The sequence below is a fragment of the Ixodes scapularis genome, unplaced genomic scaffold (assembly GCF_016920785.2).
Source record: "Ixodes scapularis isolate PalLabHiFi unplaced genomic scaffold, ASM1692078v2 PGA_scaffold11__112_contigs__length_91849675, whole genome shotgun sequence".
NCBI lineage: Eukaryota > Metazoa > Arthropoda > Arachnida > Ixodida > Ixodidae > Ixodes > Ixodes scapularis.
The window spans coordinates 54870208-54885202 of record NW_024609837.1 but is presented as its reverse complement, the minus strand read 5'-3'; the positions used below and the strand labels follow the sequence as shown (position 1 = coordinate 54885202).

The 14995-nt window shown below is 48.2% G+C and overlaps 1 protein-coding gene across 1 annotated transcript in view; it reads left to right on the top strand.

Annotated features, from left to right (window-relative positions):
• The window catches only part of LOC120837148 (AF4/FMR2 family member 1), a 226636-nt gene extending 220636 nt beyond the window's left edge, over positions 1-6000 (top strand). The window contains exons 5-6 of the mRNA XM_040206363.3: positions 879-1008; positions 4014-6000. Of these exons, the coding sequence (XP_040062297.2) occupies positions 879-1008; positions 4014-4214 (331 nt within the window). The 3' untranslated portion in view covers positions 4215-6000. The remainder of the gene's footprint in view (positions 1-878; positions 1009-4013) is intronic.
• The last annotated feature ends 8995 nt before the right edge of the window (positions 6001-14995 follow it).

Genomic DNA, 14995 nt, shown 5'->3' with positions numbered 1-14995 from the left:
ACGTGAACGCGTCTCCGCCAATACAGAGTTGGCGCTCAAAGAAAAGGAACGCGATACTCTGGCTCTGTAAGATTACTGGCCGTTTCGATCCGGATTAGCATCGTACCGGCGTGCGGTGGTGTATCACTACTGCGTGGTAGACGTTAAACACTATAGGCTAGCGGTTGTACTGCACCGGCTAAATTGCTCGTCTACAGTTGAGAGACAAGTCACTCGTTGAAGGCAGACTAACTTCAAGGGTGCATAAACATACCCACAACCAAATTCTGCGAGATTAGAGGAAATCTGTGCGAGATCAGAGCCGAATATGTAGAAAGTTTGGTCATTAATTGGTAAGAGTAGGGCGAGTATAAAGGCGCATTCCCACCGGCGATGTAAGCAGTCGCGCGATGCGATAGATCGCATCGCCAAAAGAAGCTAGATGGTCACACCGGCGTGCGCGATGAGCGAGTCCAACGCCTTCGTTGGCGAGTCGCTTCTCAAAAACTCGCTCCGAACGCCGTTGATTGGCTCAGCCGCTCCGCGACTAGATCGCATCGCAAAAAAGTCGGGTCGAGTAGCGACTGCTCAAATCGCGTCGCCTTTTGCCCGCGATGGTCGCTTTTGCGATGAAAGTTATCGCGCGACTAGATCGCATCGCCGGTGGGAACGCGCCTTTAGGGCACGTCATTGGCCGAAATTCTTTCAATGACATCCTTTAACGTGCGCCACGGAGTAGTGATACACGACCACACGCCCGTACGATGCTCATCCAGATCCAAACAGGCAGGGGTGGGGATTGAACCCAGGATCCCTGGGTTCTGCAGCGCGAGCTTTCGCTCCACGTGCTCCAAGCTGGTGTCTAGCGTCTCATTTTGTTCCCGGACACTGGTTGACAGGTCCGACCTCAACGAGGATGAGGAAGACGAGCCCGACAAGGGAGACCGGAGTCCCACCGGCAGCAAGTGCGACCAAGACAGCCTGGCGGATCCGCCCAGCAAGGACCCCCTACCAAACGGACACGTCCTGGTAAGGAAATCAGCTTCGCTGACCCTAACACCAATAAAAAGACAATAGCCGAGTTCGTTGATGTAGAGCGCTTGCTCGCAGCGATGCATCCCCAAAGTGTCGTGGGTCCCAAAGGCCACGTCGTCAGGCGTCATGCGAACGTCCCATCGGTGACAGCAGCCGAAATACAGGCGATCGCCGAAGCCGCAACCCTCCACTCACACACAACGAATGAGCTCACGATTAGAACGGACAGCCAGGACGCGCTCAGGGCTTACGCTAAAAACGACTTACCTGAACACATATTAGGACTCCTCACCCAATACATGACCAATCACCCCCACTTGCGCATCTACCTCGAGTGGGTACCAGGCCACCAGGCAATCGAAGGGAACGAAAGGGCGCACGCCCTGTCTCGAGATAACACAGAACCGAGCGTACCAATCGGTTGGCCGCAGGCCTACGACCCAAGAGAAGACAGAGCGGAGCAGAGAAAAAAACGAAGGACCTTCCTCAAGGAGATGAGAGAGGAGCAACGCAAATTTCCCACTCCACTACACAGTACACCGCGCAGACAAGCCACGTTCATACGGCAAGCACAAACAAACTCACTCCCGTGTGACATGACGCTACACTACATACACAACCTCGGAGGACTGCCCAGATGTCAAGTGTGCGGAGCACAACCTCCCGATAACAGGCATACATACTGGGAGTGCCCGAGGGCACAGAACTCGCCGTATATTCTTGAAGAAACTCAGCTACCACTCCACATCCCCCACACGTGGGAGAGCTGGGCAGCACCGCCACAGGACCTGCAAGCTACCTTATGGAAACAACTGCAGAACCATGTCGAACATGTCCTCGGATTAACATCATGCAACAACAACGAACATGCAAGCTAGGACGGACACTTCTCGTAACCTGACTACAAACACCATATAGAAGCGGTAAAACCAAAAAACGCGGCTCGGACAATGAGCTGCTGTAAATAAAGTATGTTCCTTCCTTCCTTCCCAAAGTGTCATCATCAAGATTGTCCTTCTTGGGAGACGAAAGAGATAAGCTCGTTGTGAGCATGCGCTTTGAGTAACGCACTCATATGTGGCTTCCAGTGATCTTAAGTTTTATGACCTGCATAGCGGTAGAAATGGGCTCGCGAGCACATTTCTACTGCTATGCAGGCCATACCATTTCTACAGCGAGCCAGTGGCTTCGGACACGGCCGCATTGTATGCACTCTCACTTCTTAGCGGCCTCTTCTTTGATTCATAAAATTTACCTATGGTTCCGGTGCGGCACTGCAGCTCAGTAGGTTGGAAGAGTCACTGCGAAGGCAGATGGCCTTCCAGTGACTCTTCCAGTCGCCAGATTCTGGCCTGATTGGCAAAAAGCTGACATCACGACATCACGGCAACACCAAACACAGCTCTCGCGTTTTCAAATATGCGACTTTCCTTTAATGTATAATAATGTAGGTGTTGCCTACCGATACGGATAAAATGCTGGGGCACGTTTACTTCCGAAGTGCCGGAGTTTATGTGCAGTTAAACGCAAGTCGACAATGGCACATGGAAGTATAGTGGGCCGGTCATCCCGTTCCAACGGCTCCTCACATTCTTAGGCTTCTTAAATTATCCGCGAGCCGGGAGGGACATGCTGCACTCTGCACTAGTAGGCTGCCAGACACTGAACGCGGCAGACTGCACTCTGACTTTTCTACAAGCCTAGGCAGGCCCTTATGGCTGCTGGAGGTCCGTGTTTCAACGGGGGCTCACACGAAGAGGAATGGGTGCGACGAAAGCGAGCGCTGAGTTTATTTTCACGCTGTCCGGCCGAGATGCCCTACATCGTCAACGGGGCGATCGAACCCATGCCACTCCTCTTCCTGGGCAACCAGGTTTCATAATACAACGCGAGCAGTGTTGCGTACAGGGATTTTCTGAATAGTCTAGACTTCCAGGTTCCACAACTATGTCCGGTGACGAGTTAAAAGCCCAGCCCTTACAAAAAGGCGATCTATTGAAATCCACATTCTAATGACTCTTTCAACGTCCTCTTTATCTCGTCGTATCAACAGTTTTTCAATATGTTTTCCATAGACATTCTTCTAGCCGAAGTTTATAGAATGCAGAAGTTGGAAATGCTATGGAATTTCGGTCACCACATGTCAGTGTGCCGAAAACCCATGCAGCATGCCGAAAACCCATGCAGCATGCTCGCGATGGCACCTTTGGCAGGCGTTTAGTCGTTCGGTGCTCGTGAAGTAAGCACGAGCGATTGCAAGCCTGCCAAAGATACCCTTGCGTGCATGATGCTCGTGTTTGAGCATAGCCTCCTTTATTATACAAACCCTGACAAATCGCGAAAGACTCTGGTTTGAGGCTTGTCGCTGTCGTTTGTTTCTGTCTGTCGCTCTAGTGGGACACGGGCATTAGCTTGACAAAAAACCCGAGGCTGCGGATAGAAACGATACATGCACTAAAAGGTCTCAATTTGATGCATTTTATGCTATGTCGGGGTTTTTGCCATGCTTCAAACAGCACCTCGATTGTCGTCAGCCGGTGATAAAAAAAAAATACAGTTGTAAATTGTGGTCGTACCAATCAGCACATTTTTGCCGAAGTTGCGAAATTAGAGCAAGAAGCGAGTCATTCGGTTCTTTCTCTCTGGTGGATTTTAAATGCTCGCACCTTAAAAGTATTTTCGCTGTATTTTTTGTCGCTCGTCGGTTATTCAGACCCGCATAAGCTAATTGTAGTACATTAGAATCTGCCTGATGGATGGATCAGTCACCCTCGATCACACGCTGTATGTTGATTATCGCACTATCTGTCACTTGATTCGTCAATTGTCACATTAGAGGCCAGTAGTTATCCGTAACAATAGGAAGAACCGTGTTTGTCGGGGATCAAGACCGTTTATGTGTGACCAGGCCACTAGACAGCTGATTCCCTCTGGTCTGCTGGGCAGCCCTAACCAGATATATTTATTCTCTTTTTTTTGTATTTCTTTTTCTCTACCAGGCCGAGAACGGCCTCTTGGAGAAGCAGCAGGCCAACGGCGTCCCTTACGCCTGGGAGGAGTGGCAGCAGTACATGCGGCAGAAGACTCTTCGGTCCCGCCGCAAGAGGGCCCTGTGCATGGGGGTCATCGCACTGTCCATCATACTCTTCGTGGGCGTCACCGTGTCCGTGGGACTCGCCTACCTCCGAAAGAAGTTCTGACGCCCGTCTTCCTTCGTCTCCGCCCGTGAGGACCGTGGTAGACACTCCCGAACGGATGCGGCCTGTCAGAAGAACTGCGGGTGTACGGTACGCAGGTCTCCCAGCTCTCCGTGTCCAACCTAAACTAGAATGAGACTGGCTCGTGTTTCTGTTGGATTCCACAAGGAACGTCTGGGTTATCTCAGTCTGCGAATTTCCGAAGTGGCAGCGTCTATTGTTAGTTCCATGCGCAAGGTGTTGACGTTTGAGAACGATGGCAGCGGGTGAGAAACTGCCCAAATAAGTGATTGGCTGCTTCCTTTGCAGTCATAACGCGGCTCGTCATATAGGAAATACAAAAAAAAAACGCAGATTAGCCGCCATCTTTGAGGCTTGGAAACGAAGATAGCGTCGGGTTTCTTGACCAATACTGCCCATGTACCAAGTTCACGGTGCTAGACGTAAAGATTTAATATTCTCAGTTTACTGACTCCTCTATAGCGTAGTATCCGCAAATCTTCTACGGGAGAAGATTGTACTGTTAAGGAATGTTTGAAAGGTACTGAGTCATTGGACAATATTTGTGGACATCGGGCTACAAAATAGTTTTGCCTGCCCCGGACTGCCGTAGCAGAGAGTCTTGGTGAACTTAAGGGAATCTATTATGTGAGGAACAGTCTTCTAGCAATGACCATCAAAATGGCTCACGGCACAACGCGAGGCGGGAAGCATCTGCCTTGTTCGTTGTTGTTTTCGAGAAAACAAGAGATACAACAAACGACATGGGAAGTCCACTAGCTTCGCTCCTGCAAGAAGAAAACCTGAGCTGGTCAACGTGGGGTAATTTTTAATCGAACAATTCCAAGATCACTGTTCACTCAGTATGATGTTAAAGGTATATCACCTGTGGCACTACCCGGATATGCTCTTGCTCCCTTCGTGAGAAGACTTTGAACTGATTCTTTCAAGATTACAGCGTAAACGGGAGTTATGTGAAACATTTCCCCAAGCTTTTCTTTTGCAGAAAAACGCGCCTATGATTTTGTTTTAAGCTTTTTCTTTATTTAACTTTTTTGGGTGAGTAACCGCAGTCGTCTTATTTAACAGGACATATGAAATGATACCTCCGGCCTTGCGAAAAGCACGCGCATGAGTATCGTGTGTGTGTATGTGTGTATGTATCTTTGCGTTTTGTTTGATTGCCTCCTGGAGCAGTATGCGCAAATCTTCGTCAAGCTCTAGATGTACGATTCCGTGTCCGGACGGCAGCCAATCAACACTTTGCGTGGTAGTCGCTGCGGGACCAACTCGGTTGTGACGGCGTAGTTAATTGTTTTTGTATTTTGTTTCTTTTCTGGAGCATAGACTCGCGTTATTTTCTGCACACCATGTGTGCATGTGCGAATGTGCTGAATGACTGTGCGTTTCTGAGAATCGTGTGATGAAATGTGCGTTGGAATGTTTCCAGAACTTGTTTTCAATGTAACGGGTTACTTGAAAGGGCGGAGCAAAAAGGCCGACCAAACGACGGCATTTTGATTGAATTTCGTTCAATTTTTTTTTTTTCTCTAAATACTCACCCGAGAACTATGTGTCTATTAAGAATGGATACTCGGACTCGGCAGCGCAGTTTTGTTTTTTCTTTGTGTTGCCAAAATGCTCGAGTAAGCTCATCACTATAGAAAACTCAAGTAGTTGGCAGTTGGAAAATGTTCGACGCTTTTGATTGACACAAATTGTTTGGCAATAAAAATGTAATCTAGCACAAAGTTTGTTTCTCGGAAATAAATTTGCTGTGTTTCTTCTTTTTGTCTTGTGTGCGCCAATGTGAAGACCCGCGTGGTTGTTTTTGGGCACATTAAATAAACAAATTACTATTATTATTATTATTATTATTATTATTATTATTATAAATAGTCGGGAGCAGCTGATACATACTCATTCGTATTTTTTGAAAAGCCGTTTAATTAGATGGCTCTTTATGCCTTATGCTTTATGTTTACTTCACCCAAAGTAAAATTGTGAAGTAAGTCTAATTTTGATTTACACCACCGTCTCTTGACCAAGGTCCCACGTTTAGCAGTTCATGATGCTTTGACTGAGGCAACTCAAGAAGATTAGGGCGAGGGTAAGACATGCCGGGAAGGAGGAAACAGACGGAACGCTGGAAAAAGGGAAGGGGAAAGTTCCTTCTCTCTTTAGCGTTCCGTCTGCTTCCTCCTCCCCGGCCCGTCTGCCCTCGCCCTACCTTCTTGAGTTTTCAGGGCGGTCCAAACCAGCCCGCATTTCGCCTCTAAACTCCGGAAGACGAATATTCTTTGACATCCGGAGCCCGTTGCGGGTAAAAAGTGTACAGGCTTGCTTGGACGACGCACTGGTGAACCAGCGGCCGGGGCGGCCGATGAATTGACGTCACTGCGGTTCGCAAGGCTGTCGATCAAAAGGTGTGCGGCCTGATAAACAACGGCCAGTGAAAATCAACGGAGGTTTTGGGGGTCGTTTGTTGCACAGGTTGCAGCGGGAGATGGAAAAAAGCGTCGCTGCAGTGTTGTGAACGGGAAAGGAAGAAACTTAATTAACACTTACGCATTCCGTAATGTGAAACACAGTGGCAGGTCAAGTGTGACGTCGGAGCTCCTAAGATGTCATTTCGGAGCAGACGTACTGAATCAACGGTAAAGGTGCGACCTAGTGTCACTAAATATAGCTACGCTTTCAGAGTACCGAAACTCCCAAACTACGCGTTCTGAAGCGCGTCAGGCGCCGCCATCTTGGGTCCACGCGCAGATGAAGGAGCGACTGTAGCCGAGCCAAGCCGAGCTGTAGCCGTCGCCTGCGCCAGCTGCCGCAGCTGTGGCAGCGAATCGAGGTCGTCGTGTTCGTACCTCGACGTAACATGGAAAACGCGCGTGCTGAGCGACGGACTTCAGCGCGCGCGCGCAGTAAACAGCAGACAGCAGCAGGCAGGGGATCGCTGGACCCAAGATGGTGGCGTTGGAGAAACGTAACGATGATGATAGCGACTCACGTGACTGCCGCTATCCAATGATGCCGCAGCGAACCAGAATATTGTTGAATAGAGCGACTGTATTGTCGCCAAAATGCCTAAGAAAAGGAATGCGGTACTCTGAAAGTGTAGCTTATTTAGTGACTCTAGTGCGAACGCGTACTAGTGTCCGCATAGACGTTTCGTATTAAACCGAGTAACGATTTCGACGAAAATTACGTTTTGGAACCATTGAGGACGTATTTAAAAAGAATTTCGTCAACCTGTTAAACTATTTTATTGGACACAAACTAGGACCGTGCCTTGTGGTAATTGAAGATCACTTCGAAAATCGCGCGCCAAAGTTTGAAATGCAGGAAACGACGAAACTGCATGTGTGTGCATGAGGTTAGTCACTTGAACCGCTAAAGTAAGGAATGAAATTTGGTACGAGCTTAATGTTCAGTGTGAGAACAATGTGGGAAAGCACCAATCTTGTGTTTGCATTAAATAAAATTAACAATCTCTTTCTAGAGACTATAATTCAACCACTTTTACTGTAGTTGTCGACACAGGAATGTCGTCGGTGTAATATGAAACCCACACTTGTTTTATATTTTACTGTTAAATGCATCGAGGGCGAGGTGATTTTGAACAAGTTTGTTTTAAAAAAGACATATTCTATCGCACTGAGTTTGGGTGGTTGACTCACCTATAATCAAGCAGAAGATACTGGTGATAGAGCTTTCTAATTATTGTTACCTCACAGTAAAGGCTCTGTTATACTCCGACGTAACGCGCGCGCAAGCGAACGCTGGCCGAAGTCGGCTACGTCACGTCAATCACGCCGCGTGCGTCAAAAATTCGCCCTCTTTATACTCCGGCGGCCCTGGCGACTTCCGCGGCTGTGCTTCGGTGGGCCGCCGGCGTGGCGCATGCGCAGAATCTGACTACGAGGGCACGTTTCTTGTGACAGTGCGCCACTTCCGGTATACTTTCGTTTCGAATAGCAGAGGAAAATTCTCGCGCTTCCTGAGCGCCAAGTTCGAGCGATGGCGTGGACGTACGTACCTTGCACGACGAAAACTCGCGCTTGCACTGTTGGTGCACCACATGCGCCGCAAGCGTAGGCGGTCAATGTACATATACGGTGCATCTTTGGCAAGCGCACGGTCTACGGTACTCAAGCTTCTTCGTGTCGTAGACACACGGGTGAGGACGAATTCCCTCGATGAGCTTCTCGACCGACCGAGTCCGATTCTTCAAACATGACGCCTCACGGAGTGGTGCTCCCGTCGTCTGCTACTGCTCGTATTCGCCGCGCTTCCCGGGTGAGGGCTGCCGGGGGCCAGCGCGTGATGCATCCTGGTCCGGCGTCGCCGGCGCGGTCGGCGCGGAATGCCGCACGCTCCATTTTGGCGTCGAGGCGGTCAGGGTGCGTCGAACGCCGCCGGTCGCGTCGGTTACGCCACGACGCCGGAGTATACACCAACTCATGTTTACAAACAAACCGGAGCGCCCCTAGCGGACGTCACCGGCGCCGCGCATGCGCCGTGGATGGTGGGCAAGAAGCCCGCCGTCGCCCATAAACAAACCATTGAATTGCGTTGTTGTCGACGTCGGTGGGAGTCCCCGTGCTCTTTTTCGCGTTGGAATTGTTGATTCTACGTCCTCCTAACAATGTCTGACTACTTGAGCGGCTTCAGCAAAACTATCGAGGCAAAACTTTGCGTGGATAATGTGACGTGCGGCGATTCATTTCACCTGGACGCCGCAGAACGGGCGCTAAAGCCTGACTCCCACGTCGAGATTCTGCTCGCTATTTTCAGTCGCGACGTCGCTCGGACTGCAAAAGCGTGGACCGTAGCTGAGATGGTGGACATCGATACTGAAAGCCTCAAGTAGAATCGGGCATTACAAGTCGGTGATGGCCACTGGTAACAATGATCAACAACTTCTTGTATCTGTTTACACTTAGCCGACTTACCCCAACCAACCTTCAAAATTGTTTTGAGGTCTGCACTTAGTTCTTATCGCAATTACCTGGTCAACGTTTGGTTTACGAGCCGCTGTCGTTTGAACGAACTAACGACAAAAAGCAGCCAAGTTTGAAAGAGCAGACGACAGTTCGAATGCACGCGCAATGGAGTACGGGCAAGAAGCACCGCGTCCCGCGTCAACAAACCATTCGAATGTCACGTTGTCGGCGTCTGTGTGAGTCTGCATACTCGTTTTCGCGTTGGAGTTGTCGATTCTACGTCCTCATCGCAATGTCTTACCACTTCAATCGCCTGAGCGAAATTATCAAGGCTCGTTACGCCGCTAAACTTTCCGTAAATAATTTGACGTGCGGCGATTCATTCGCATGAACGCTGCAGAATGGACGCCAAAACCATGATGAGATTCTTGTAGCTATTTTCGGTCGCGACGTCGCTCGTGCTGCAAAAGTGTAAAAGGTAGCGGCGATGATCGACGTCGATACTGAAAATCGGAAGCGGGAACAGACAAAGCGTAACAAGTAGGTGATGGCCACCGGTACCAATAATTAACATCTTGTATCTACTGTTGACACCGAGCCTACTTAAGTCTTTTCAGGCCTGCAATTACTTCTTATTGCAATCGCCGGGTCAAAGTTTGGTCTACGGGCCGCTTTTGTTTGAACGAGCAGACGACAAAAAGCAGACAACTTTGAAAGAGCAGACGAAAGTCCGAACGATCAGGCGGCCGTGTGAATTTGAAGACGCACTGAATCCGTGGGTGGTCCGGAAAACTTGGGGGTTTTCTCTCGGTCATGTTGGAACCAAGCAAATACATCTGGCGACTACAAATTGTGGCCCGCACACGCAATCGTAGTTCGACAGCGTCAGGTTTGCCCTTTTCACGGCTGCTATCCACGTTCTCGGACGAACGGAGGGTGCAAAAACACATGAAAACTGATCTTCAAGCCTTCCCAGACTCTCTTGGTAAAGCCCCCATCGCAGCATTTTGACGAGAAGGCAGGTTTTTTGTCTCGTTTCTTCCAAAGGAACACAGGAATGCATGTCTGGCACGGCGACTTCTGCCCACCGCCCCAGACCGGAAGTGCGTCCGGCGCGCCACCACCGCGGCGTGACGTAGGAGAGTTGAGTTGGTGAGCGTCGAGTTTTCGCCGACGTGACGTCGCTGTGACGCGCTCGCACGCGCGCACGCGTTACGTCGGAGTATAACAGAGCCTTAAGTGTGCTATACACCTTGGAATTAAAAAACAATACAAAGAAACATTGTAATATTTTAATATATTTTAGAACTAGCAAGAGCCTTAATAGTTATGCTTGAAAGAATAAGGTTAGAAAACACCCATTTTAGCATTTTGTCGATAGGCAGTTTTAATGGCCTGATTTTGTCCTCAATAAACTGAATTCACTACCAAGTAGGTTTTCCAGTGGATGCATACAAAAGGTTTCACATTTTGTATGCATCTTTTAACACAAAAGCTTTAAATATTTGATTGGGTAAATATCGTTGACAAATAGGACCTCTATTTAAATCCAGATACAGGTATATTACGCTGGTAGACGTCTTGCGCATAGTATGAATTCAAAGATGAACTGGAGTTTGCCTTACTTTTAGGTGTGCATTGGTAATGGCATGCGGGTCGACAAGACTTCATACAAGAAAGTTCTCAAACAGAAGAAGGACTCAATGTTCATTCAGGGTACGTTCGGTTATGATCTTTAGCGCAGGCGGCCTCCATGGCCGAAGTGTAACCGGCAGACCCTCAAGCCGCACAAAGGCTGAAGCGAAGCCACCACTGCATGCAGTGAAACAAAGCTCTTTTTGGTAAGCCATGTCCCCTTTCCTTCAAAAGGTCTGGGGGTGTATTTTGCTTGCATTGGGCGCGTTCAGTAGCGGCACCGGGAGTCAAGGAGCTCGCACTCCTTCCACTAGTCGGCAAAGAACGACTTCCGGTGCACGTTACTCCAGAGTAAAGGAGTCGCGCTTTCGTGCATCGAGTCTTGAGACGGTGAGCGAGGAGTGTGTGGAGCGCGGTAGGACCTATTTCCGGATCGCTGACGAAGTTCCGGTGCTGAAAGAAAAACAAAAATGGTGGGATCCGCTGCGTCGGCTCCGGCGCAGGTCTGCGGTTTGCTCACTTTTGTTAATGAAAAGTGATCAAGGTAAGACGAATAACGCGTTCGGAATTCTTTTCCGACCCAGGCTCTCTTCGAAGAATGCATTGGAGCGCATTTTTTTTTTTCGAATATGCTAATAAACAAAGTAAACGTTCATTTGACGCCGTGTTTTGATCGCCGTTGCACTGGTAAATATCGACGATAGTCCTGCCCGTGCTGAACAGAACAAGGGAGGGTATGAACGCGACTTTGGTGGCCGGTTGGACACCCACACGCAGGGCATGATCCCGATTAATGTTTTGTTTGCGTAGCTAAGTTTGGTTACGTTGTCTGACGCTCGCTTCGGCCGACAAAGCCCTGATCGCCGAACGCGGCCGAACTTCCCGCGTGTATACAAATACATTTTATAGGAACTTCATAATGACGACAGAACAAACGTATGGCCGTATAAAAGTATCGCAACCGGCGGCGTAGATCCGCCGAGCTCTATAATCTGTGTGTGCTGACGACGTTTTTGCCGGTTTTTATAACAGTAGCAGCATTTCCGCCGCCGTGCGGAGGGCTCGATCGCGTTAGATTGCTTCGAACAGTAGCGCTGACGTGTACAGTCACTCGCTTTTTCTCTAACGACCTTGTCAAGACTTCTTCAATACGGGCGTTAAATGAAAGCGATCGTGCTCGGCGTCTAAAATCCGCTACTGAACGTGTTCATTCATTAAGGTACTTAAAGGAATTCTAATTGCTGGCAGCTTTAATTGAATGTGATTTGACCAAAATATGCTTGGTATATCACATGATATACCTAAGAAGATTGTCCAAGCAAAGAAAAGAATACCGTGGGGAGATCCATAAAAGTTACTGAGAGTGAAACCTCACCGTGAAACAATTGTTGATTGCTTTCCAAATTTGTAGTGACTTTCCCAGTTTGCATTGTACTCAATATAATACCGTAACACCCTTAATCTTCGTGAGCTCCGAATTTGTGAGTTTTGCAAATTCAGAGAGCTCACAATATTCACGGTGTTAAAGAACGCCTCTAGCGATTCAAATTTCCTAAATGTCCTCTTTGCCCGATTTGTGAAAAATTGGAGCCACAAGAATGAAAGGTTTTACAGCTAGCAAGCAAACTTTTTTTTTTTTCAAATAAAATAAGTGAATATAGACACCGTGACTCATTATGTAGGCTTTCTGAAATTTAATATGGTCTATGTCTGACAGTGCTTACACAAACCCAGACTTTTTATTCTTGTAGGCTAAAAGATGCACCTGGAAAATAACAGTTCTCTATTTTTTGTATTAAGTTTTTACAAGCCTTGTACATTAGGGTTAATTGCATCAGTGCCGCTGGCACCAACAAACTTTCGAAAAGTTTGGATTTCACTTGTCTAGAAAGTATGTTGAGGTGAACCTGTTGCCAGCAAAAATTAGTCTGAGGCGAAGGCAGAAACTTGTTTCATAGAATTTAAGTGCTCACTATGAGAACTAAATAGTATAACTCTAAGGTTTTTTCGACTAAAACCTACAACAACAACGCACACCAGGGCAAAAAACAACAGAAAGATGAGCTGCTCAGACGTCAAAAAAAAAAAAATTTAGAAAGCACCTTTTACAGAAGCTGATTTACTTTGCCCGCGTGTACACAATTAAAACAACCTTTTGAACACGGGATCCACTTCCAGCCACGTCCCATAATTTCTTAGTTCCAAGTCAGAAAGCATGATCTTCGATGATTATGAAGCTGTGCGCAAGTATTTTTGTTATCCTCGTGCTTTATTTTCGTCTATGTAAAGTGTAACGCGGTTGAAAACGTCATGCGCAAGAATCCTGTGCTAATCTCGTGGGTTGCGGTTTTGCCAAGCTTTATTTAAGACTGGTCAATATTGTTGTTCGTGTGAAAATTGTAGCCAAACACAGTTCGGCAAAGACCATTAATTGTTACTGTTCATTTCTTTTCTTTCCGAAGCTATATTTTCTTACTCTGTCAAGGTTCTTGTCAGATCAAACCAAGACTTGTGAAATGTTTCATATCTGTTGAAAATACTAATTTTAATTTTAGATTTCACGTCAATTTATTCCCAACAGAGTTGCGCAGTGTTAAACATATTTGTTTTTAATATGCAACTTTCTTAATTTTTAATCCAACCGAGTTGTGCCATGTTCAATTGCTTTTTAAAGTACTGCTTTAGTTGGCAGTTAGTTTTCGTCAATTTCTGTCGTCAAAATAAATATTCAATTAACCCATTCTTTATGTCGAGGGAGTTGTGTAATGTCGAGATCGGTTCAAAATGCTTTAGTTTTTCATTTTAAACTTAAGGCCACCTGCATGCCAAGTGTGCATGACCAGCTTTAATAAAAATACCACTCAGCAACCGCAATTAGTTTCATGCACTATGTGTATTGAGTATGAAAAGCACTGTATTCTCATTTTATGTCCAATTTTATGTTTCGAACAGTTACTGATTTGTTAACTTAGGAGCTCAAATAGGATATTCAAGACCAGTGACGTATATTACCCTACTCTGAAATGGATACCGAATGTCCTTCGAAAATTGCACAATTGATAAATATTGCCACGCGCAGGGTCACGGACTTCTAGAACTTTCTCGTTTATTCTTGCTCCGGACATAACTTCTGTCGTTTATCCCTGCTTATGTTATTCTAGAAAGTGCGTGTTCATTCTCGCCCCGAGCGCGCTACGCTCGAACCTTCTCCGCCGAATCTTCGAGATAGTGACTCACTCTAGATAAGACGCCGCTCGCGACCTTGTCGAGTCAGTCTCGCCCCAGCGCTCGATCCTGCGGTTTCGCCGACTTCGACGCCCGCGACGCTTTGTTATTATCTTTTGTGCTCTTTTATTTTTGGCACAAGTTCGCCACATTAAACGTTTATTTCTTCCTGTTCATCTATTGTTTTTGGTCACCACCCGTGACATATTGGTGGAGGTGCTGGGTAACGCATGCCCGTGCAGCGTTCCCCTCCGAGGGTTCGCAGTGCAAGTCCGACGCCAAGCCCACGAAGAACCGACGAAGGCACTACCGAGATCCGGTTCAGTCGTCGCACCCAAGGCCTACACCCGGAATTCGGACTTCTGCCGCCCAGGACCAAGCAGCCAACGAAGCCGACGATGGCCGACCAGTCGCCGACCCCCGCCGCTCCCCGTACGCCGACTCCCTTCCACGGCGAGATCCATGAGGATGTCGAGGACTGGATCAAGCACTACGAGCGTGTGGCGCGGCACAACGGATGGACTGCGGAGCAGTGCCTCCAGAACCTCTACTTTTCGCTGGAGGGTACTGCGAGGCATTGGTTCGAGAATCACGAGGCTTCGCTTACGTCGTGGGACATCTGTGTGGCCGAGTTGCAGCGGACGTTCGCCAACCTACACCGACGGGAGAAGGCAGAAGATCTCCTCCGAATTCGAACGCAGGGCCCCGACGAAAGCATCACAAGCTTCGTAGAAGATGTCCTCCGCCTGAGCGCTCGTGCCGACCCAGGAGCCACAGACGACAAGAAGCTGCGGGTCCTCATGCGCGGGGTGAGAGACGACATCTTTGGAGGCCTCGTGCGCAACCCGCCGGGCACCGTCGAAGCCTTCGTCACCGAGGCGACAAACATCGAGCGCGCCCTCCAAGCGCGTGCTTCCCACTACCAGCGACATCCAAGTGTCGCTGCAACCGCGCTGCTTGGCGGCGAGAACGCTGCTG